This window comes from Prinia subflava, chromosome 11 (assembly GCF_021018805.1).
Source record: "Prinia subflava isolate CZ2003 ecotype Zambia chromosome 11, Cam_Psub_1.2, whole genome shotgun sequence".
NCBI classification, from domain to species: domain Eukaryota; kingdom Metazoa; phylum Chordata; class Aves; order Passeriformes; family Cisticolidae; genus Prinia; species Prinia subflava.
In genome coordinates, this window is record NC_086257.1 from 2,457,015 (window position 1) to 2,481,792 (window position 24,778).

Consider the following 24,778-nt stretch of genomic DNA (forward strand, 5'->3'; position numbering starts at 1 on the left):
AGCTCTTTTTAGATCCAAGCACCAACAGAATGAGACGGGGCTGGCCAGAAAATGGGGGACACGCTGGAGAAGAGCTCTGAGGAGCCCGAGCTCTCTTTGAGCAATGAGTGTTCGACAAAAATGGGGGACCTGGTGGAAGTCTCAAGTGGTGAAAAGGTCAAGTTTGACGATACGGGTCTTTCTCTGGTGCTCCAGAATGGCCTTGAGAACCTTCGGCTTGAAAATTCCCTTACAGATGTCATCCTGTGCGTGGACAGCAGGGAATTCTCCTGTCACCGAGTGGTCCTTGCTGCAGCAAGCAATTATTTCAGGTAAGGTTTGGAAAAAACAAACCCAATAAACTTATTTTGCTCCTTTGACTTGAACTGTAGGTCTCCATGGAGTGCAAAATGGGCACTAAATTCTGCAGATTTGCAGTGAGCCTCTAATTCCTTACATCTTTCAGCTTGTTTTTTAAAGCTGCCTTAAATAAGGCAGGTGCCAGGTTGTGGATTTGCCTGAGTTCTGATACCAGCGCTCAAAAAGTCCGCTGGAGGCATGCAAAGGAGGACAGAGTATTGGCAGACAAGTGCATGAGAAAAGGGTGTTTTAACCAAGTATCTTTAGCCACTTGTCCCCTAGGGACCTGTGCAAAGAGGAATGGGTTTCTGGAACTTGCTTATTTTTTCTATTACCATTCTGGGGTAAATATATATATATTGCATTAACTTGTTGAGGAGGAAAGAGAAGGAATTTTCCATCTGTAAATCAGTTGGAAATCAATGAGATTCACTATCTGCTTCTGGTCTGCTTGAATTTTTCAATCTTTCAGTACAATAGATATTCTATCTGAGACTACTGGCCAACAAGAACAAATTTTAGACACACAGAGGAACTTGGTATCAGTTTTAGCACAGATTTTCCATTATCATTTAGACAACATGATTTAGATCATCACATTTGCATGGCTGGGATTTTTTTCTTTTTTTCTTTTACTGCTAAAGTGGTCAGATGACTGAGTAGCTACAGAGGAAACACAAGAAAAAGAACCTGTGACCACTTGTGACATTAGCAGAAAGCTAATTTTAATGGAGTCTGGTAAGCTTTGCTGATAGTGCCTGGAAGAACAGTTCTGCTTTTCTAATCTAGAATAGAGATTGTGTCTGTGAATATTTGGAGACAGGTATTATTTCTACAGAGACGCTATATGTATTGCATATGAGAAAACACACAGCTAAAAGCAGAGATGCCCAAATATTTCTTACCAACATTGTGTGCATAATGGACAGCAGATGCACAAATTAAAATCAAAATTATCTTAATGATACTTTGACAAAAAACCCCAATTTCACTCTATGTAAGGGTGCTGCCAGCAGAAGGACTTCCCAGTTAAAGCCAGGCAAGATAGTTTTATGACAACAGCTGTTGGCCAGCTTTCCACTGAGCTTTTCCTGAGCTACAGCCTGTCCCCTGGAAGGAGCAGGGATACCTGGCTGGAGGTCATCTCATCCCAAGGCAACTGCACACTGTTTAGGGTCTGCCCCTCTGCGTGCTTCTGTTTGGCTTGGCTTCCCACACTGTTGGGATTTATTACATCTCACTTCAGCCTGTCTGCCAATGCCTCTTGTCATGACTCTTTGGGTTAGTTTTGGTGACATTTGGCACAGGATGGAAATCCCAAACCTGAAGTTCCTGTGAGTTTGATGGAAATCTGCAGCTAGGAGAGGAGCGATGCTGGACTGGCACCCTTGGTGCTCTGCAGGGTAAGGAGTGGGGGGTCCTGGCCAGCCCACACACAGTGCCCAGAACAACCACACTGCCCTGCCCTGCTGGGCACAGCCAGCACAGAGCTGAGCTCCTGGGAGGGACCCTGAAGTGTGGGAGAGGAATAACGAGGGAGAGTGGAGGGCTCAGGAAGGGGAAGCTGAGGTTACTGTGAGGAGGGAAAGGAGGACAAAAGTCTACAGGGAACTGAGCTCCACTGGTTCTGCTGCTCACAAGGACGCTTCATTCATCTTGACATAATTTGCTAGTTGCTGCATGGCCCCAGAGAAAGAAGGAATTCTTAAATCACACTGTTCCTGTAGTACCTTCCATGCTATTACAGGACCTGTAACAGCCACGCAAAGCTAAGCAAAGGGAGCAAAGTGACTCATGGGCTTCATTTCCCTGCAAGTTACACAACCCCTTCCTGAACGTTGGGTGCCACAGTGGAGGCAACCCACAGCAGCTGACTGGAACACAGTCAAACAGAGCTAACCACTCCTAGTCCTTCTTTGCACTGCTGGAGAGCAGATAGACTAACGCTTGTGATGTCCTGCACCTGCAGACATAAAAACATTAACTCTCCATTTGCCTCTGTGATGATAACAAAGCAGAGAAGAGAAATAACAGCTGACTGAAGTGGAACAGTAGTTCTTTGATTCTGTACTGCCCAAGAGCAGTGGGAGAATGGGGCTGGGAGAGGTTGAAGCCATTTTCCAGAGCATCCTCGAGCTCCAGCATGGTTCTTTGAAGTCAGGTTCATAATTCTATGCACAAGCATTCCAGTGTGAGAGGGTGCTTAAAAAGTGCTTCAGAAACTGCAACCCCTCATTTATTTTATTGAGATTTCTCTAATTTTAAATTAGAAAAGATTTAGAATTTTTTCTAAAATTACCCTTTTTTTTTTTTTTGGTATCTAAATTTGGAAAGGCATTTATACCAAATGCTAAGGCATTTCTTAGAGTACATGTTGGTTCAAAGGTGCAGTTTAGAGTTACACAGGGACAAGAACCAGGGAAGCATACAGTGGAATTAGTAGCCACATCTGAAGGATTTAGAGCCTCCTGAGGGTAAGTTCAGAAAGATTCAGAGGCAGCATTTTAATCCCCAGGAGAGAAGCTCAGCCTGATCAGCCTGAGTGGTGTCAGGCATTACTTCCAGCAGCACACAGAGGGGAATGAGAACTCCATTTGAGCAGAAGGAAGGCCACAGGAGTCAGCTCTCCTGTGCAGCACTGCCCGATTCAGCCCTGCCACGATCTAGAGCAGAGAACTGGTGGGAGAGCACCGTGCTTTAGACGTGTGATTTCTGCAGCTCACAGCCACGTTACGTGAATCTACACCCTATGGAATTGGGAGGGGATGGCAGCTCTAAACCAATTACAAAGATTAGGAGACAGATAGGCCAAAGCAGTTTGACCAGACCCCTGTGCAAAGGCACCAGCAGAATGCTCAGTCTGGTTTCTGAGCAGCCTTGCACAAGTGTAACCCTGGGTATCTGTGACTGACCCCATCAAACACCCCGGTCTGTGGGACAGAAGTGAGACTCTCACCTCCCCGGCAGCGATGCTTCAATACGTGTCTGGAGTCAGCAGCCCAAGAGATGAAAGGAAGAAGAGCAGACAACACCTGCACCCTCCATGGGCCTGTTTCTCATTCACCCGTCAGTCCCGCACGGCTGAAACAGCTCTCCTGTGCCAGCTCCCTCTCCGTGCTGGAGCCCATTCCCAGGGAGAAGTGGCAACTGAGGGCTGCTCTTTTCAGGTGGCACTGCTCACACATCCCCTCTTACATCACTTGACAGTGCCAGAGGGGGAGAATCTAAATGAATCCCAGGCTCACGGTCACCAAAGTTATGGAGCATTTGTCTAAATGCCTTTGAAATGTTCTGACTTCAGTAGTAGCAGAAGCTGGACCATGAGACAGGACAGTGAAGCAAAAACCTCTAATGAGCTGAGATGGGTGAAAGGAAAAATGAGAATTTTGGCAGAACAACTTTTCTGACAAGTAACTTCTCTGTCCAAATTTCCTGCTCAAAAGTTAGGCCTCTCTATCCAGAGGCAGTTTGGCACACTGAGGTAACTAAGACCTTGCTATAAAATTTCTGCTGAGGTAAGGAACAGGTAGTTCTTAGAGCAAGCTGCAGCTGGTATCCTCCATCCATTTGCCATTCATCGTGCCTAACTGCTTTGCAATAAAATCTGTTTACATCTTTGTTCCAGTAAGATGTGTCAATCAGACAGCTTAATTCAGGCACTTCTTTTACAAGAAAAGCATGGCCTAAGACTTGGGACCTCTAGCCATTTCCCAGGCTGAGGAAGGTTGCATTGTCCTGTCAACATTGTGCATGACTAATAAAGAAGGGCTTGGAATGCAGGGTAAAGAGCTCTTCTAATTACACTTTAGATCTGCACATGTTTTTCACCAATGCAGTTACAAGTGGACTCATGTAATTCTGATCTGTTGAGACAGATTCCAAGTGATGTGACGTCTCGTTCTCTGAATGTGGTGAACAAGAAGGGGCTGATAAAATCCTAAATAAAAGCAAAAAGCTTTGGAAGAAATACTTAAACCTATTAATTGAGAATGCAAAGGAAGATGCATGTGTTTGTCTTTCAGCTGTCACAATGCAAAATAGATTTAAATGGCCCTTAGAGATTTTCTGATTTATACCCCACATGAAATACCTACTTAGTGCCAAAGTATGTCTGGTGGTCACATTTCAAATGCAGTATTATCCACCAAAGAAGGGTTGCTGTCTACATGTATGAAATCACTGCATTTCTGTGTAACAGGAGTTCCAGTTCATGCAAATTCAATTGCTTCTCTAGCCAAGAGGTACCAACCCTACAATCCCAAAATTCAGCAGAGGAAAAGCTGGACTCTTAATTAGAAGAAAATCCACAAGCCATTAATTCTTCCACTGGCATTAATGTGGTCTGAGCTATGTTGGCAAGTGGAGAAGCGAGGCTGTGGGAGAGGTGGATCTGCCTGGCCTCAGGGTTCAGTCCTGCAGGGGAAGCAGGGGGTGTTGCCCTGCCAAGGGCTACCTGCCAGGTTCTAAGGACTTCTGGAGAATGCCAGGCCTCAGTGAGCTGCACCTGCACCAGAAACAGACTGAGCAAGGGGGCACCAGCCCTGCTCCACAGCACCGTCCCCACAGGGGCACCAGTCCCGCTCAGGCAGGGTCCCAGCTGCCTTTTGCTGCCACGGAGCCCCAGGTCTGCTGTAGAGAACAGCTTGGAGGAATCCATCATGTGTGCATGCCTTATCAAACTCATGAGTACAGAGGCAGACGGGCAAGAAAAAGATTTTTTTTTTTGTTTCTTTTCAACAGGAGTAATTGCATAAAATATGAAGCAATCAGAGTATTCTGTGTTGAAATCTAAATAGCCCAGTGTTTTCAGAATGCCTCATCCTGACTGGAATGCAGTAAAAGATAAATGTCTTTCTTTCCAGGGCCATGTTCTGCAATGATTTAAGAGAGAAATATGAAGAGAAGATCATACTAAAAGGAGTTGATGCAGAAACCATGAATATACTCTTGGACTACACCTACACCAGCAAGATGCTCATCACAAAGCAAAATGTGCAGAAAGTCTTGGAAGCCGCCAGCCTCTTTCAGGTACAGATAACTCAAATTCACTGGCTCAATCTCACTGCTCTGGCAACACCATGTGTTAGCCTGGTTAGCCCACTGCAAACTTCTCTGATTTTATGGCTTCTGGAAGCATTTTGCTTCATATTTACTTACATTAAGGTAAAAAATGGCAGTGGCAGCCATGTACTGGAATTTTGCTGTGCTGAGTGCCATGCAGACAGGAAAGAGCCAGGCTGTGCCTCCAAGAGCTGCTCCCACGTGCTTCCTGCCTGGCAGTGCTCCCCAAAATTCAGGTCAGCCTGTGAAGGCCAGTCAGAAGGGTTAGTGGGCAGCAGCTGGCATGGCTGGCCAGAGCAAGAAGCTACTTTGCCTCTCCATCTCCCCTGCCTTGAGATGGAGGCTTGCCAGCCAAAGTTAGCATCCTCCTTGGCAGCACTTGTGATGTAAAGGGTTTTAGTCATGACCTGGGACTTGTGGGAGGTCGGAGTTGGGCAGTGTTACTCAGCCTTTGGTCCACGAGGCATTCACGTGTCCTGTAAATCACCTGTGAGGTCTCCCAAATTGCAGTGTCTGGTACCACGCTGCAAATTGCTGGCAAATTGTAACCAACACAACCTGCCAAGTGCCAATGTGCGTGTGTGTCCAGTCCTCTCATTAGGGAAGGCAAGAAACACCCAGCCCCCTGATCCTCGTGGCTCATGAGGGAATTCAGATTCTTGAATCTCAGATGGAAGTTTTGCCCTGGAGTTCTGGAACTCTGCTTTCCAGAACACAAGTCCTGTGAGGAGCAGCTGAGGGAGCTGGAGGTGCTCAGTCTGGAGAAAAGGAGGCTCAGGGGGAACCCAATTGTGCTCTTCAATTCCCTGACAGGAGGCTGTATCCGGGTGGGGGTCAGGCTCTTCTCTCAGGTAAAAAGTGATAAGACAAGAGGAAATTATCTCAACTTGTACCAAGGGAGGTTTAGATTGGATATCACAAAGGTAACTTTAATGTCACCTGGGCCTGCAGTACAGTAACTCTCTAACATTTTCAACACACCAACACTGCCAGCTGGTAGCATTCAATGGCTGCCTTTGATTCATTTTCAGGACACTTTTCTGTCTTTTTTTTTTTTGTTTGTTTTCTTTTGAACCTTTTTCCCTTAGGATCATTCCTCAGCTTTTTGTTGTTGTTGTTGTTTTTAATTTTTTTATTTTTATTTTTCCTTCTGGAACTATCAAAAGTATAAATTTATGTTTTTTCACGTATCTTCTTTGTTTTCCATTAAGATTAAATTTGATTCCCAAGGCTAATGCTTTAAGAAAACAATCAAACTCTGTTAGAATAATTATAAAATTGTGAGGGTACCATAAGTAAGAGTAGTAAACTAGAAAAAATTAGACAAACCTAGAACACCAGGAATGTTCAGTTAAAAACAGAGATTGTCTTGGATACTAACAAGTTTTATAAGACCTTAAAGCCTCACATTATAAATGTGAGGGTTTGGGCGGAAAATATTTTTTGTACAAAAAAGATTTAGGAACTACTAAATCTTTAATAATCTATTCTATCAAGCTGACAGAACTAGAGTTCTGCCAGCTTCTCTGTGCTATTTCTGCTGAAAAACAGAGACTCAAATGTTTTATTTGGATATATCAACAGCTGAAAAGATTATTTCTGCAATTTATTGTAAGATTTTTGTTTGATAAATTCTTTCAAACTAGTGCCATGTAAAAAATCCAAATTCCAAAGAGAATCTTTTTATCTGACTAACAAGAACTTGTGGCAATCCCTCTTTTTAACCTTGCAGACTTGGCCAAGAACCAAAGAAGAAATGCCTTGCACAGTTCTAGATATTGCAGTATAGATATTCCACTGTCAGTTATCTACTTTTCTCTAGAAACTGTTTTGGAAAAAGTTGTATGTAATTAATGCCTTCTTCTACTCTCTCCTAGTAAGTTTTGACCAAATGCAGTCAAAACTGGCAGCGGGAAGAGGTGGAGGCTGTGGAGAGAGCAGGCATCCCTGCCACAGTGAGGGAGGCAGGTGAAGGGTTTGGAACAGGGAGCTGCTGAACAGCTAAGCCTCATCCTCAAGTGACCCAGACAGATTTTTTCCACCTAAAGCACAGTTGCAACATGAGTTCAATAGTCACTGCCCCTGTCTGGGCCGGTGGCTGCCCAGCCACTGCACTTGCAAGGTTGGTGCCCACCCTGGATCCCGCCCAGCAGCCTCTGCCACCCACACAGCCTGCAGGGCTGCTCATCCTTTCACCTCTGGGAAGGGTCAAGATCCCAGCAGCTTCCCAGGGCAGGGAGCCCTGCTTCCCTCACCACAACTCAGCAACAACCCGCAGACCTGTCTGCACTGCTCCTGCCCCTCCAGCAACCTCTGTATTACCCATTCCCTCAGCAGGGTTTGGGTGAGGGACCGCCTCACCACCTCAGGGTCAGCTGTGGTGGTGGAAGCAAGGAAATGGTGAGAGGGAAGCAGGCTTCTGAGCAGATGGAAAAGAAACTGTACTGTCACCAAAGGCTGGGATGCCCACTGCCATGGACATGCCAAAGGCTGGGATGCCCACTGCCATGGACATGCCAGGCACAGTGGGAACAGTGGAGGAACCCCAGCTGCCCTCTCAAGGCAGAGCAGGGCTGCTCTGGCCTCAGGGCACGGCTGAAGCCCCAGCAGCCTGATGGCCTGACTGACCCCCCAGGCACCTTTCATCCCTGTGTTAATCCCCTTCACATGAACAACACACTCCAAGGGAAATGCAGTTCAATACCTGGCAGCCATCCTGAGGCCACTGAGCAGGGAAGGGTCGTGGTGGCAGCTGCAGGCCATGCCTGACAAGAGGCACCATTTGCTAACCAAGGCCCTCAGGGCAGCTCCCGGTGGGACAAGGGCTCGCAGGCTCACAAAGCCTCCACTGCCTGGAGAGCAGCCCTGCAAGGGGGCTGTGCCCCTCAGCTGACTCTGGCCCGGGCTCCCTCGGGGCGCAGGTGTCACCTCTGAGCCAGCCGTGCTGTCCCTGCAGCCACAGCAGGGCCACCAGCCGTGCTGTCCCTCCAGCCACAGCAGAGCCACCAGCTGCAGGGTGCAGGATCCAGCCCTGAGGTATGCTGCATACAGAGGGATAATGAATGAGAGTCTTTTCAGGCACCATTCTCTTCCTTTCTGGGGGCTCTAGCCAGAGGCAGGGCTGCTGGCACTGCTTACACTCTACCATTGAATCAAAGCTGGGACAAATGAGGACTTACATGGGGAGAATAAATTGTACTATTCAGAGTGAAGGCCAGCTGGAGGCCAAGTAAGCATATGGGGTGTCTCTAGCAAGTGAGAACCTAGATTTCAATGGATATTAGGAGAAGGACTAACTTATTGAAGAAACTGTTCTCAGGGAACAGGGCTTTTAAAGTGCCTGGAGTGGCATTAGGAGGGGTACTCACAGGGGACAAGCACAAAATTCAGAGCTCTGCCAGAAAATCAGAGCAGATGAAGCAGAGGCTCAGGGGTGTCTTCCTTCTGGTGCTCTCTTGAGTCACCCAGCTGCTCTCCGGGGACTGACTGACACATGCCCAGCAAGTTTTGGGGGAGTTTTGGGGGGAATTTAGTGTCTAAATGAAGGCAGTGGTGGGGAGACAGTGCAGCGCAGAGATGAGGAGCAGAACCAGGGGAAGTCCTGCCTTGATTTGCTCCCGAGCTCTCTGGTGAATCGCTCAGCGGGGCCGTTTCCCACGCCCACCCCTCGCAGTTCTGCATTTGCCTGGCCACAAACAGCCACCAGCGGGAGCGGGGCCTGCTGGCTGCAACACCGGCGTCACCGCCTGGGACAGAACTGCTGTCACCTCGGCAGTATCGCTCTCAACAGAGCCTGAATAAATAGAGAACTCCACTGAGGTGTGCTGCAGGCTGGTGAGAATTTTGTGTTGGGGTCTATTCCCAGACTCACAGATGACTCCATGAATGACCTTGGCAAATCCTAGGTTTGTTTTTCTTTGTGTCTCATTACTGACAACTCTGAATGCTTATGCTTAATAAGCTTAATAAGGCTGATGCTTCACCTGCCTCAGGTCTGAAGCCTACCTGATGGCAAAGTCCTTTCCATCCTCAAGGAAATGCCCTGGTGAGTTCAAAGCTTGCCTTGTGCTAGCCCTGAGAGCATGCACGGTGAGTGCAGCAGGTGCCGAGGCGTCACCGAGCTGTGCCGTGGTGCCACCACGGGCCACTGACATATTTTTATCACAATGGCAGCAACACGTTCTGAGACCTCACATAGCCTCGTTCATCAGTCAGTTGCATTTCTCTAAACTTTTGACCACAGCTAAATGTAAAACAGGAACCAGTCTGTACACAACGTCTGCGATCGCTCAGCTCTGATAAACAGTCTAAATATGTCAACACGACACCAATGGGTCTGGAAGATTCTACCCTAATTACTGAAACAAATCTACATACTACAGTGCTTAAAAATGTTTCGCTTCCTCTTTGCCCCTCAATTACTGTTGTGCAACTTTCCCCAGTGAGAAAACATAAGTTTAAAATGGTTTGCTTGCTGACACTCAATGGAAAAATTCAAAAAGCACAGATGGAAATATTAGCTCTGACCCATCTTTATTGCACTGTTCAGTGGCAATATTTGTACCTGAAATCACAGAGGTGACAGAAAATCCATTAGGATGAAGCACTGTAACTGATCAATTCTAGCCAAAACTGGTTCTCAATTCCTGAATAATCATCAGCAATCCAGCTCAGATCATGGTTTTTAGAAATACCCCGCAGACACCTGTGGCCCAGAATATGTGCATTTGGGACCCTCAGGTGGGGTTATTTCACCAAGGAAATTTATGAGAGTAGTTGTGATGCCTTATTGAATGCAAACACAACCAGTTCTCTGATTAAGGAGACTCCATATGTAACATGCATGTCAATATTTTTTTCAGCCAATGGTGATGACAAAGGTCACTAGACCCTCTCAAGGGCTCCCCCACAACAGACTCTTGCCAGAAAGCCCTGTCAGTCAGGAAGCTCAAAAGAATTGCTGATGGCCAATCTCCTCCTGCCACTCACCCCAGCCTAGGACTGCTGCCCGTTCCTTGCAGGGCAGCACGCTGCTCCAAACCTCCCAGACCTCAGTGCTCATTTCCCACCACCCTCACAAGGCCTCAGGTACATTTGGAGTTTGGATGGTGGGAGCATAAATGCAGACAGTGAAGCCACCTTCACTCTAAAACTAGACCCTGTTCTAGCTGGTCTGAACTGACATGCAAGACAAAGTAGGGGAAGAAAATTGGAGGCCTGGGGTCCTTATCTGTGCTTTTTACCCCATGATTGCCAGTGCTTTGAGATCTCATGGAGGAAAAAGGAAGAGTAGAAAACCCTTTTGTGAAACAAAATTCATGACTGTCACAGGTCTTCTGCATCCTGCAAGAGGGGAAAGGAGCAGTTGGATACAGAGGGAATAAAAACAGTGGGAGGAAGAAATTCTCATTTCAGACTGCAGATCCTGGGAGGTACTTGTGCTCAGATGATGTAATTCTTGTCTCCTCCAGCTCTTTGCTGTACTGGGCATGCTGGTTTCTCCACAGCTCTCCTGTGACAGGTACACAGTGACCCTTCTGTGCTTATACAAGCCTTTTCTGCCCCCAGTTCCTGCGCATGGTAGACGCCTGTGCCAGCTTTCTCACGGAAGCACTCCAGCCAGAGAACTGCGTGGGCATCCTGAGGCTGGCTGATGCCCACGCCCTGCACAGCCTCAAACAACAAGTGCAGAACTACATCATCCAGAACTTCACCCAGGTCCTGAACTACGAGGAGTTCCTGGAGCTGCCAGCAGACATCCTGTGCAGCACGCTCAAGAGTGATGAGCTGTACGTCACGGAGGAGGCGCAGGTGTTCGAAACGGTGATGAACTGGGTCCGTTACAAGGAGTCGGAAAGGTTTTCTCTCCTGCCATACGTGCTGGAGAATGTCCGGCTGCCCCTCTTGGACCCTTGGTATTTTGTAGAGACTGTTGAAGCTGATCAACTCATTAGACAGTGTCCAGATGTCTTTCCTTTGCTCCAAGAAGCAAGAATGTACCATCTGTCAGGCAATGAGGTGAGTAAAACAGGAAGGTATTCGCCACTCTTTGTAAATGTCTCATGCTTCAGCTCAAGAAATCAATTTGAAAGGAGCAGTGCCATGGGGCAGAAGAAGGTAATCACACTGAATTTTCACTAACTGGTGCTACTGAAAAGTCAAAATGGGCTTCAAAATTTATCCTGCTGTCTTAGAGAGTTCAGGAGCTTTTGGTGGGTTGTTTTAAAACAAAGTGCACAGCTTGCTGTTTATGAACATCTGAGCTTGACTCTTCATACGCACTCTTGCTAAATGAAGACCCCAAGTAGCTGCCCTAGTAAAAAGCAAATGGTGTTAGCCCCAGCACCTCATCCTCTCAGCTATTACTTCAAGCCTAAGAAAAGAGGAATCATATTCCCACCAAATTGTGCCACAGTCTGTAATGACTCTTTCAAATGTATGTAACATCTTCCCCTGTTACTTGTGGGGGAAAATGTTTCATAAAGGAAGAATTCCTCCTCCTGTGAAGAAGCAGGTCTCTTTCCAGAGGAGAGGACTGTCCATCTGCCCTTTGCAGAGGTCCCTGCACCCAAAGAGACAGATTCATCCTGACGTCCAGTCAAGTCCTGTCCTGCCTGCTCAGTGCAGGCTGTGGTGGGTCTCCGGTTCTTCCATTGCCCGTCCCTTTGGAAAGCTGGGTATCAGTCACCTCTCCTTGGCCACAATATGGGGGAGAGGGGACAGCGACCAAGAGGTCAGGTTTCACAACAGGACCAAAGTACGTGAGCGTGTGAGGAAACGTGTCCCTCCTCAGAGTCAGAGGAGGGCAGGAGGGCGTTTGGGCCCATCGCTCAGAGCCAATGTGTCACCCGTGTCACCGAGAGGGGACAGACCGAGTGCTCCCTGTGCTGGTGACTTCATAAGGCACTGGGTGACCTGGGGCAGCGCTGGCCAGGGTGGCAGCTCCCTGAGGAGGCCTTGTCTCTCTGAGCAGCGCTGTCAGGTGCATGCGGGACAGATAAAGGAGCGCTGCCCCGGGCTGAACACGCATTGCACTCATCTTCAAAGGACAGCCGCGGGAGGCAGCGCTGCCAGCTGCCCTGCCCCGGGGCTGACGCCTGGCAAGGCTGGCAGGCAGGTTCAAACAGAGTCCTGGAAGCTGGCAAGTTCCGGGACTCATGTTCTATAAAAATGTGCCTAATCATTTTCTGGATGTAGTCAAAATGCAAGATTCATGTCTGCGTAAATAATATTTTTTAGTACGGATAAATTATACCGATTTATAGAAACATGTTAAAAGCAGAAAGAGAAGTAAAACTTTAAGCAAGTTGCCTGCTGACACAGCATTTAACCTGTGGGTCTTGTCTGGAAGCATTTCCTCCAAGCAGAACACAAGTTTCCAAGCACGCCTTGCATGCTTTGCTCCTGGTGAACAAAGGAGTCCCTGAAACAAAGGCCTGGTCAATAAACCCAGCCAACAAGCAGTAAATTAGAGCTAAGCACATTTCAGAACCTAGTGCTGGCTTTAGGTAAATCTTCTAATTTTGGCTTGAAATAAGAGTTTATACACAAAGAAACAAATAAAAATAGCCCCTCCACAGGTGAGAACTGTTACTGTTCTGACAGTAACATATCTCTTCAGGACAAATAATGAGAGCACTTATTTTCTGCTAGCACTAACTGCAGTCTTGCTCTCTCCAAGCTCCCCAAGGCATACACAAACCTTAGGGCCCCCCTATCTTGCCCAAATAAAACCTGTCCTTTTCAGCTACCTGATGGGCACCTAGCCTTGTACTGCTCACCTGCACAGCTCTTGGTGCCATCCTGGTAATTCCTAAAAGGATCTGAAAGGGTCTTAGTAGGTAGGCAAAAGCAACTAAGTTCAGAGTTGAAAAAATCCTGCTGAAAGAAGGATACAGCAACTTCTACTGAATGCTTCTAGGATGCTTTTCAGGCTTTCAGCTTAGAAAGCATTGGCTAATTGGTTCAGTTGATGTAAGCCTACTGTGATTTGAAAAACAGGTAATCAAAAAAAGGTCACCTGGCCTTTCTGTAATTGTAGGTGTAAGTGCTCTGTGTACTCACTCTGTCTCACTTGCATTTAGATTATTACAGAAAGGACCAAGCCCAGGATGCACGAGTTCCAGTCTGAGGTGTTTATGATCATAGGGGGCTGTACAAAAGATGAGAAATTTGTAGCAGAAGTGACTTGCCTGGATCCTTTGAGGCGAAGCCGTCTGGAAGTAGCAAAATTACCAATCACAGAGCAGGAGCCGGAGAATGAGAATAAAAAATGGGTGGAGTTTGCATGCATTACTCTAAAAAATGAAGTCTACATATCGGGTAAGGAACACGACATTGATTGGGAGTGCAAGAGGGGAGCAAAGCATTCTCACAATTATTTTCAGCTTTTATCAAGACCATGCTTGAGGCAGCTTTAGAAAAATTAAGCAGTACAGGTATTTTAATGCTTTGGCTTTGGACACACTCCAGAGAGCACTAAATGTGTAAGGACACTGCCCTGCTCCGATTTGAGCACAGGATTCCTTTTCAAACAATATTAATTTATGTGCATGGGTACTTGTGTGCAGCACCCTTAACAAAGACTGTGGTCACAGAATGGTTCTTGGGAACATTTTACCAACCATAAAATGATCATTTGCTTCAGCATCTTCTCATGACAAGTCCATTGGGAGCTCCACATGCATAAGCAAAATCCTGCCACAATCTGAGTCATTCTGCGAAAGTCAGTGAAGAACTGCAGGGAACTGTCACTGATGTTTGGCTGCCCCTGACAGCTGCCATCACAGAGGACTCTAGAACTGCCCACGCACAATTATTAACTTGGCAGTACAAACTGTGAAAGCCAGGTGAAATTCCATGGTCCAGACACCCAATGTGGGTCTGAACAACTCATGTGATCATCATCCCAAGAGCTTCAGGAGGTGTGTTTAACTTCCCACACAAATACAGTTGAGCTCCACACAGGGGTTTGATCCCAGAGCTACAGAGATTTTACTCTGACAATCAAGATGTTAAAATCAAGCTTGTTAGCCAGTTTGACAGCTGCTTTTGATGGCCTGTCAAAAAATTTGATGATCTTGTTCTGCGTCCATAGGAAAAGTGACAGCAAATTTTCATCACTGTGGCATTACAGACCAGGATACAGAGCAGGGCCTTCATAGGTAGAATACCTCCTTTCTGCAAAACTAGCCACCAAATTCTATACCCCATTAAAACAGAAGAGTAGAAAGGAGGAGAGTAGGCCAAACTGTGAATGCTTTGCTTAAGTGTGAACAGTGGTCTGCTTCCTTTATTCAAATAACTTCCATGGCATTCCTTTTTTTAGGAATCCACATATTTTTGAGACTTCATTCCAATTTGACGTTTATTAAAGCTTTATCCTGGGATAAGAATTAGATTACTGTTCCCATAACTACAAAAAAAAGAAGGCTTTTCCTTTCAGTGCACCATAGAGAATTTCTGGCTTTAGTCCCTCTGTTAAAAGGTAGATGTAGAGAGGAACCTAAGTCAGACATTCCAACTAGGGAATATTCCCCTCACCTTCACAGCCTTGAGTTGAGATGTCTTTTTTCCATTTGTCTTCAATTTGTTACCCTTCCCTCTTTTTCAAGGCTTTTTGCATTCTTTTATTCCTGATACCTTTTCCAATGTCTCTTCTCCACTTTTATTTTATGTTCTATCCAGGCTGCCTCCAGGCCAGGCTAACACATTCCCTGCTGTGGTGAGTCTGAGCTGGCTTTCCCTTCCTTTCTGTTCTCATAGCTTCTCTTTCTTCCTTCTCAGCTTGCTTTCCTATCTGAGTCCCTCTCTCCATTCTCTTTGCCTTTCACCTTTTTGCCCTTTGCATACAAATAAGGGCTGAGTGGACCAAAGCCATTAGCATGTTTTTCTCAGCTAAACCAGTTATTAGTGTCTCAATCCTGATTAAACAATTGATTCCTCCTGCATGTCCTTCTACTTTTGTTTTCTTTCTTTAGCTCCTGTAATTTGCTTCTTCTCTAACCTGACTTTCACTTTTCCTACCTTGATCTGTCCTTCCATGTCCTTATTTCCCTCTGTATCGTGGTACAGTCTGGGGTCTGCCCTGCTCCTTTAGCATCTGAGAAATAGGAAAGTCTTTTGCACAAGATTATGACTACTGTTAGATCATGATTTCCCCAAAACATTTAAAATGCTTTAACTGGATGGCCTGAAATACTACATTTGTAGCATAACCAAAAATGACATGAATTATCATTCACCATTCTGACGCTTTTACTAATTTAGGTACCATTTCTCTTCAAATTAGAAAAAATTGTTGTCCAGAGGAAAAACAGAAACAAAATAAACCTCCAATCCTCTCAAAAATCTCTCCCTGTCCCCTGATGTGCAGCAAATTCACCCACTGGTCCAGCTCAAGCTACTAGATGAGTTTCAGCCTGTGGAGGAAAGCACAAGCTCATGTCAAAGGGAAATTTCAAGGGAGAGTAAAGGAAACACCTGCAGTCCCTCAGCCCCATTGTAGCCATGAATGCTGCATTCAGGCCCTTTGGCCACTTCAGCTATTTGAGTGCAAATAAAATTCAACACATACATGTGAAAAATACTGGGACAAAAGCATTACAAACGACTCTTTCTAGCATGCTAATTATCTCCCATTCAATCTGCTATTTGGCCCAGAGATAGGCTCCATCAGTTTGCAGTGATCTGTCTGCAGCACAGAATACCAATGAGGGCAGACACTTTCTCAATGGAATATGAATTCTCTTTTCAGTATATTCACCAGTGAAGCAAATGTTTAATCGGGTTGCAGATGACGGAATAAGCTACTCAGTCTGTAAATGTGGTTTCAGGCTTAACTAGATCCCTTTGTATTACAGTTACAGCAGGCAGGCAAACAACAGCTCCTGTTTAAAACACTGCTCTCTGCTTCAGCACAAGCTAAGATCCACTTGCAGGGCAGCTCTAGAATGTGTTTGCAGGGTCCAGTTTTGATCTTCAAGCTATGAATATGAGGCATACCCTAGTCTGTAGAGAAAGAGAGCAGAAGGAGAGGCACAAAAATGAGATCCCAGCCATATGGTCCCAGGGTTGAATAGTGAAACTTCCAAGTCCTGCAGGACTATTGTTGGTAGGAGTTCAGTCAGGTCTTTTGCTTTATGACACGAACTGCAGGGCTGGATGTGCCCTGCACAACCTGGCAGTGCAGGCCTGTCTTCAAGGGGTTTGGCACTACCAGCTGCAGCATCCTCCACTATCTTACTTAAATCATATTTGTTTATTTGTCCCTTTGCAGCACTTCTGCAAAGCCCTGGTGTAGCACAAAAATCTCCTGCATGTCAACCTGCTGTGTGGTTGGTTATGCACACAGTATTGAAATGAAAGGGGTTGTGGTCTGGTAAAGTGGGGAACAGTGATTTATCTTCACTGAATATTTGGCTGTAGAAATTGTTCAGTTTCCTTCATTCTTAACTAAACTAAACACGGAAATTTTCTTCTGTTGTACCAGGACCAGTTAACAATCAGTAAAATGACTTACTTTCCATTGTGAGAGAACACACTTAAATTTAAACATATTGGAGTTTTTAGCTAAATACAAGCTGTGCTCTCATATTTACATGTCATGTACACTACAGGTGGCAAAGAAACAAAGCATGATGTCTGGAAATACAACGCCTCCATCAACAAATGGATACAAATTGAGTATCTCAATGTTGGGCGCTGGAGACATAAAATGGCAGTGCTGGGTGGCAAAGTGTATGTCATTGGGGGCTTCGATGGCATGCAGAGAATCAGCAGCATGGAAGCGTATGATCCCTTTCACAACTGCTGGTCAGAGGTAAGAGGCTGCATCATGGAACATTTTAATCATGTGGAACATTTTAATCAGAAAATCTTAGTGCTTGGATTCATAAAAATGATCTTGTGTAATTCTTTTAAGTATTTATGGTCTTTAAAAACCCTACTTTGTTTTTTTTCTATAGAAATGCATATCATTTAGAAGGTAAAAATCCCTGGATTTCCAGCCAATCATTTCCTGTGAGACAGCTAATGCCTAACTTTCCTTTTTTTAGTCAGCTTTTGAAGCTCGTAGTCCATAAATCAAGGAGTATACACAGTATACACGAACCAGAGCACAGGCTGAAAACTACTGCTCTGACACATTTTATATGTATATGAACGTGTCTATCAGGCTGTGCATTATATATGGTATGGATTATACATTGAAGCTGAAAGTATAGATTTGGAGGTAAACAGGATCACCACCACCCCCCTCAGTTCTACTCACTGTACTTCAGGCAACGAGAGGAGAGAATTAGGCAATTAATCCATGACAGTAATGAGATTAGGCACCATAGCAGCAGATATAACCCATTGTCTCTAGATTATACAAAGTGATGTGGATGACTCTAACAATCACAGCTGCAAGTAGAAAGATCAGTATGAACAAATTTCTTGTGCTTTTTTGCAATGTGCATAAATAAGTAAAGGAGATTTGGGCGTTTCTGACATTTCCTAGCTTTTGAATTATTGATAAAGTAATTTTAATTTCAACATTTGAACAGAGCATATTTTTATTAAGGGTTTTTGCAGTCTTAAGAAAAAGCTGAAACATACTTTTATCCTTAGAAATATCATCTTCCGAACCCTGCTTAAAAAAAGGGATGCCTGATTTTAAATTCCACAGGCTACCTCCCCACAGGCATCAGTCTGGCTGCTTCACATGGTTACTAATGACTCCCCTTGGTCCCCAGGCTGCTCCCCTGATGGTGAACGTGAGCTCCTTTGCAGCAGCCAGCTACAAGAAGAGGCTGTACGTGATTGGGGGCGGCCCCAACGGGAAGCTGGCCACGGACAAGACGCAGTGCTACGACCCCGCCGCCAACGCGTGGAGCCTCAGGGCTGCCATGCCCGTGGAGGCCAAGTGCATCAACGCCGCCAGCTTCAGGGACCACATCTACGTGGTGGGTAAGTGGAGCTGCAGGGCTCTGCGTGTGTGTGCCCAGCAGGGCTGGTCCCTGTGCCTCTGGGTTGGTTTTGCCCACATTCTCCACGGGGTGTAGTCAGAGGCTCTTCCCGTTGAGCTTAGCGAGGGGTGGGAAACCAGGATGTAGGGAAAGATCACCAAGTCAAAATCCCTGTTAGCATGGCAGCTATCTTGGAAAGCTGGAGCTAGCCAAGAGACAGCTTAAAGCCATCCAAAGATGTCTTCATAGTGGCAAGGGCCTGATCTCATGGCTACGTCATGTCCCCACTCCTCTCCAGGGGCATTACACAACCCACTGCATACAGGATTCATGCAGGGATAAGAGTCCTAGGGGCAGGTCAGAGGAGCAGAGCCACTGAGACCCAAAGACCCAGAGCTCTTCACTAGATTGCACTTGGGGTTAATTCAGTCAGTCACCAGAACTGGAAGAAAAAATGGAAAAACATGATTTTGATGGTGGTGAGCTGAACTATGGGGGGAGGAGGGAGCTTGCACACATCTCCAGATGGTACTGGGAAAACCAAAAGAAAAGGACATTTGTTTCCAAACCACTAGCTCTGAAAAGTTCTCCCTCCCTCTCTCAGCCTTGCTGCAGGGAATTTCCCACTTGCAATGTAATCAATATGGTGCTGAGAGCTGGCATAGAGTTGGAGTGTTCACCAAATGATTAATGGTGCTCTGGAGGGAGATTTATAATCTGCATGTGTGCACATACACACACACACACACACACTCCTTTTGTGTACATAAATACCTCATGCCTGTCCTCAGCACAGGAGTTGGCCTCACCCTGTGTGTGTACAGGATGACAGAGAGAGAAGGCACATGACTTATGGGCTAGCTGATATAACTCCTGATAAAATGGACATGATACTCCAGTCACATTCATTCAGCATCTTTCAGCCAGCAACACCCACTAGTAAATCCCTTGTTTATCTATCTGAGAAACAAATCCACTCCAATTGGATAGAAATCAGCCCCATCTGAAGTTTAAAAAATAACAGAGTATTTGGTTACTGCATCCAAAGCAGTCAATTACCCAGACTGATGAATTACCAGCTGCCAGGTGAATCACTCCAACTAACAGTGTCTGTTTTCAGTCTGTTCCAATTAAGTCACCTCTGAAAGCCTTGACCACCCTTCAGGTACTGCACTACTATTGTCAAACTCAGCATCTGTTATAAGTACCACAGAAAACGCTCACTTTGCCCGCAGGGACAGTCCCAGGCATTGTTGCACCCCATCAATAAGGCCATGGCTTCAGGGTTTCCCCCACCCTATCCAGCAGGATGGTGCCAAACTCTTTTCAGTGGCCAGGGACAAGGAACAATGGCCATAATTGCAGTGTAAGAATTTCCACCTCAGCCCGAGGAGGGACTTCTTCATGTTGAGGGTGGCAGAGCACTGGAACAGCTGCCCAGCGAGGTTGTGGAGTCTCCCTCTCTGGAGACATTCCAAACCCACCTGGATGCATTCCAGTGTAATCCATTGCAGGTGACCCTGCCTTGGCAGAGGGGCTGGACTGGATATAATCTCCAGAAGTCTCTTCAAACCCTAACAAATCTGTGATTCTGTACAGCTACTACAGGAGACTCATTCAGTGCCTGCAAATTTCAGAATAAGAATCATTTAGACGTTGGTAATCTTGGGAGGCAATATATTTTCATAGCCTTTCTTGAGAACTGAGTATTGACCATTTTTTCAAGAGGAAAGGACACTGCAAGACTGAAAAGGTGCACTGAAGTTTCATTAATAACTTCAGTTTTGGGAAACAGAGAAACTGAACGTTACTCTCTGTTTAACAAACCCATAGAAAGATTATTGATTCAGTCTGACAAATTCTAAACAAGGAAGGGTTTTTGAAAGCAGCCAGCTCCAGGGAGAAGGAGGTTTGATGGACAGATGGACAATGAAGTTAGAGGGGTGAGTGGAAAAATCCTGTACCCATTTCTAACAGTGATGGTTCACCACAGCTGGTCCTCCACGATTTAAGCTCTTTTAAAGAGAACAGTATTTTTCTGAAGTTGTGTCCTTAGGTGGAGCAGCAGATATGAGACAGATCTGTTGCTAGGTGCACTGTGGTCACACGGAAGGATCACAGCACTTTGTTCTGGCCCTAAATTCCACAGCCTTATGAACAATAAGTGGCCTTCTGCAGATCAGGCTTTCAAAACGATAAAGTATCCTGTGACCTTGTTTTTTCTTGGCTTTGGGGCAGAAACCTATTCTTACGAATGTCAGGAACAGAGTCTTGTTGAAATGGATGGTTTAATTAAAATCCCTTCCAGGAACGGCCAGTGCAAACCAATCTCCATTTCCTTGCCAGGCGGGGCGATGAAGGCTCTGTACTCGTACAGCCCGCAGGAGGACACATGGTGCCTGGTGACTCAGTTCACCCACGAGAGAGCCAGCTGCGGCATTTCTCCGTGCAACAACAAGCTCTTCATCACCGGCGGCCGGGATGAAAAGAACGAGGTCATTGCCACAGTGCTGTGCTGGGACCCTGAGACGCAAAAGCTGACAGAGGAGTGTGTGCTGCCCCGGGGGGTGTCTCACCACGGCAGCGTCACCCTCAGGAAGTCTTACACGCCTGTCCGCAAGGTTATGCCCGGGGCGCTTTCTGTCTGAGGCAGGAGCACGGACTGCCCTGGGCATGGGTTTAACCTCAGGGAGCTGCGGATGGAGACACCAGCACAGCTCCTCTGGGGGTATCTGTATATATGCTCATCCTTGTGCTTCCTCTGTACATTACATCCTTAAATTATCTGAATTCCTTCCCTCCACACAAAAACAAAGGGACCGGCTGTAGTTTACTCCTGTCAACACAATACCTCGAATCAGGCAAAGAAATGTAGGTGGGAAATTTACTTCCCAGCTGTATCTACCCTGGAGTGTGCTTGAACTGGCTCAGTCTGGCCCCAGAGTTTGGTTAACTATTTATTGTGTTAAGTTGGATTTGCAATATCTACTAGTGAAAAAAGAGACATTGCTTTTGGAGTTAAATATTTTTAACTTTGGTGGAACATAACGTTGTGTCTTCCAAAGCTGTGCTTTTTTTACCCCGTGTTTGGCACATTAGATTAAATTCGAACCAGTTTGTTTGTTTGAAGATACTTTGTTGGTTTTTCAGTTCTGTGTGATCAAAAATACTCCATCTCAGTTTGCAAACCTTGCTGTCACTCCCAAGAAAGAGACTGCACAGGCTGCAAATGTAAACGAACGCTAATTTGTTTCCAGTGAACATTCGCTGCGGCTGTTTTCTCAATAAAACGGACCCAAAGGCAGTTTCCCTTTCCCTGTTGTGTGTCGGGTCCTGTTGAGCCTGGAAGGGCTTTTCCTCCCGCGGCTGTGCAGCCGGGCAGGGCAGCAGAGCAGCAGAGCAGCAGAGCCCATTTCTCCATCCCTGCCTCCATCCCCACTGGGTGGCAGTGCGCTCCCGGCGTTTCTCTCACGGCTTTCGGTTTCCTGGAACGCAACCGGGCAAAACAGTCTGCGGGAGACAAAAACAGTTCCAGGTACTGTTCCCAGCCTGGTTCCTGAGCCTGTCACATGCTGTACCAGAAGGGGCAAATGTTCAACAGGCCAGGAGGGCCCAAGTCTCCAGTCCCAGTATCTGGGTCAGTTGTAGGGAAAGAAAAACAAACATTGAAGAGGTCACGCCCGGGACGCCCTGGGACGCTCTTGGCCAAAGACTGGGAACATATTCCCGTCCCTCCTCCCCTGCCTAGTTGCTGGAAAGAGCCAACTCACTGTTAAATCAAGACAGAAAATAGAGTGCAAAACAAATCTCTCCAAGAGGAGAGCAGTGACTCCTTCCAGCCTTCCCTCTCTTCCTCTCTGTAATGTCTCCTTTTGCCTTATACAGTATTAAAAATAATATTTCTGTCATGTTAGGCTGAGAAAAAAATACGGGTTCCTGTATTTCAGCACACTAATACCAGCGTGCTCAGTGGTGTGGCAGGGCCTGCAGACAGTCCTGGTGCAGGCTGAGCAGGGCAGACACAGCCCATGGGGCGGGTGCAGCCCTCCAGCGGGTCTTCACTGCATCCTTCCCTCACAAAGACTGCAAGGAATCCTGTTTCTTCAGTATTTGTCCCATGCCTCCAACTCATCTCTGTAATTTCAGCCAATCCCCACGTTTTTTCACTCTGATTTTCCCACAGGCCCTCCATTTTCAACTACTTTTTAATTGCTCCCCTTCCTTCTTTACATTCCTGTCGTTCTGCAGGGTCAGCACTTCTCACACTCCCATGCTGGCCCACGCTCTCCCATCCCACTCTGCTTTTCAGAGGACATGAAGAAATACCCTCCAGACAGAGTATTTTATTTCAAAAGGTTTTTGGGAAGAACAGTTACCACCTTTGACTTCGTTGGTAGCACTGGCTGGTCTGGAGGGACAGAGAAGGTGGATAAATGGAGGGGGGAGTCTCCCTGTCCTCTTGAGGAGCTGTTTCTGTATCTTTACCTGTTGGAGAAACTAATTATAGCAGCTGCTGCAGCTGACTAGTTCTTCCTGCTGGGAACCATCCTAAAAACCAGCAGCCCCCAGGAACTGGTTGCTAATTTTCTCCCTGCAATGTCCTTAGCAAAGACTTGTATTTTTTTACTTGAGGAAGATAAACCACTGAATTAGAAACAAGTTGTCCAAATAAACTTCCTAATACAAATTCTTAACTCCACATCTCAAAGGCAGAAAACAGCTTCTTGTCTGTCCTAAGGTGGTTTCCTAGTCACATGTGCAAACTCTGGGCAATCACAAGCCAAAACAGACCTCACTGACAAACATGAGACAGCACAACCACAACCACAGCTTGGCTCCTTTCCCTCTCCTAACTCATGAATTGCTCACAAATTCTGACATTTTAATAGCAGTGCATGAAGAGTTGTGGTCATTTGCCTCTCTGCTCTTTGTACTTTCTGGATTCATGTTGCAATCCAAAGGACTTGAAGTGTATCGAAAAACAAAAACATCCAAATCAGTAGTTTTATGTGGACACCAAAAATCACAAGGCTTGTGAAAAAAATGGCAAGAATCAGCCGTGTTGGGCACTCATCTGCCTGCAGCGAGGTGGGGGTGGAGACAGGAGACAACAGAAATGAAGTTTCAGAACCTTGCCATTTCCTTTTCCTAGGCTCTTTCTCATCTGCCGTGCGTAGCCCCCTCCGGCAGGGGATGGCCACAGCAGCAGTTTCTGCCCAGGAGCAGAGCTCTGGGTGTGCAGGGCAGTGAAGCAGAGCCGCCTGTCCCCGCAGGAGCTGCCCGGGCTGTGTCGGGACAGCTGCTGCTGCTCCCCAGCACCGACACAGCCCCAGGGCTCTCGGGCTGCCCCGGTGCAGCCAGGCAAAGGCCACTCTCCTTCTGCCCTGCTCATACATTACACTTCAGTAGAAAGTGATGCAGCCAACTGATGGAGCAGAAGTGGACACTCCAATAGTAATTACTGACACTGCAGGAGGTTAATTAGTTTTAGTGAATAATTACTCAAATGCTTGCAATGAACTGTACCTCAGATCCAAAGCTGTGTGTTGTGTACCTGCATGGAGATGCTCTGTTTCTCCTGATAGTGGAACTGATCTCATTTGAGGCACAGACCTATCTCGGATGTGATTATGTCTGCAGTGATGTATGGCACAGCCCCAGCCCCTGGAATGCAGGTCTGACTCCCTTCAGTCTGCTGGTTACAGACAGCAAACTGCACTTGAAATCCAGCTTGGAGAGGGGAGACAGCAGAGGTAAATGTTGTGACAGTGTCGGCACAAGAAAAGAGGGAAAAAAACTGACCAGGAATATATTTAGGCTGTAAATTGGAATACCTTTAATGATTCATGCTATTGCAATTCATTAAAGGATTACTGCCCCCAGCTGCCAAATCACATGTTAAACCCAACTGCTCTCCATTTCACTTCAAATTAAAATGCAGGGCAGCCACTGTGACGTCCAAGAAGTTCACTTATGTGACCTGGGAGAGGTCGATTACTGGGCTCTGGTAAACAGTCTCAGTTTGAATTTCCAGAGCTTATGTGGAGACATCCTTACAAGGCTGGTGATCACTACACCCATCAGGTTCTGGAAAATGCAGAAGCCTAACATTCTTTGAGACAAAACTCAGGGCATTTATGAAAAGAACCTAGTACTTGTGACATTGCCCTGGTGAGTCCTTTGATCCTATTCAGATAGACTGGGGAAATCCCAAAGGCAAATGGTTCAGGCACATGGTGTGTTTCTTGTATGCAGGCTATAACCTGCTGCTTTTGTACCAAACAGCACAGTAATATTCCATAAGAAGTTGTTTACAAGCAGTCACTTAAGAAAAATGTACCTATCTAATATTAAACCACTTTAAAAAGAATCATTATCAGCTTGCAATGATCTTTCTCAGAAGACCACCTCCACAGAGAAGTGTTTTG

At 46.2% G+C, this 24,778-nt stretch overlaps 1 protein-coding gene across 1 annotated transcript; it reads left to right on the forward strand.

The window, feature by feature from the left end:
* On the forward strand, positions 1 to 24,778 carry KLHL6 (kelch like family member 6). The gene is made up of 7 exons (XM_063408573.1): positions 1 to 311; positions 5,202 to 5,367; positions 10,969 to 11,418; positions 13,485 to 13,722; positions 17,019 to 17,221; positions 18,138 to 18,351; positions 20,697 to 24,778. Exons 1-7 carry the CDS (start codon positions 52 to 54, stop codon positions 20,996 to 20,998), a joined length of 1,833 nt encoding a protein of 610 aa, XP_063264643.1. The 5' UTR covers positions 1 to 51; the 3' UTR covers positions 20,999 to 24,778.

Coding starts and splice junctions, on each gene's coding strand:
- KLHL6 (XM_063408573.1), top strand. CDS start 52: ATGGGGGACACGCTGGAGAAGAGCTCTGAGGAGCCCGAGCTCTCTTTG. Junction 11,419..13,484: donor ACCATCTGTCAGGCAATGAG/GTGAGTAAAACA, acceptor ACTTGCATTTAG/ATTATTACAGAAAGGACCAA. Junction 13,723..17,018: donor AAATGAAGTCTACATATCGG/GTAAGGAACACG, acceptor TGTACACTACAG/GTGGCAAAGAAACAAAGCAT.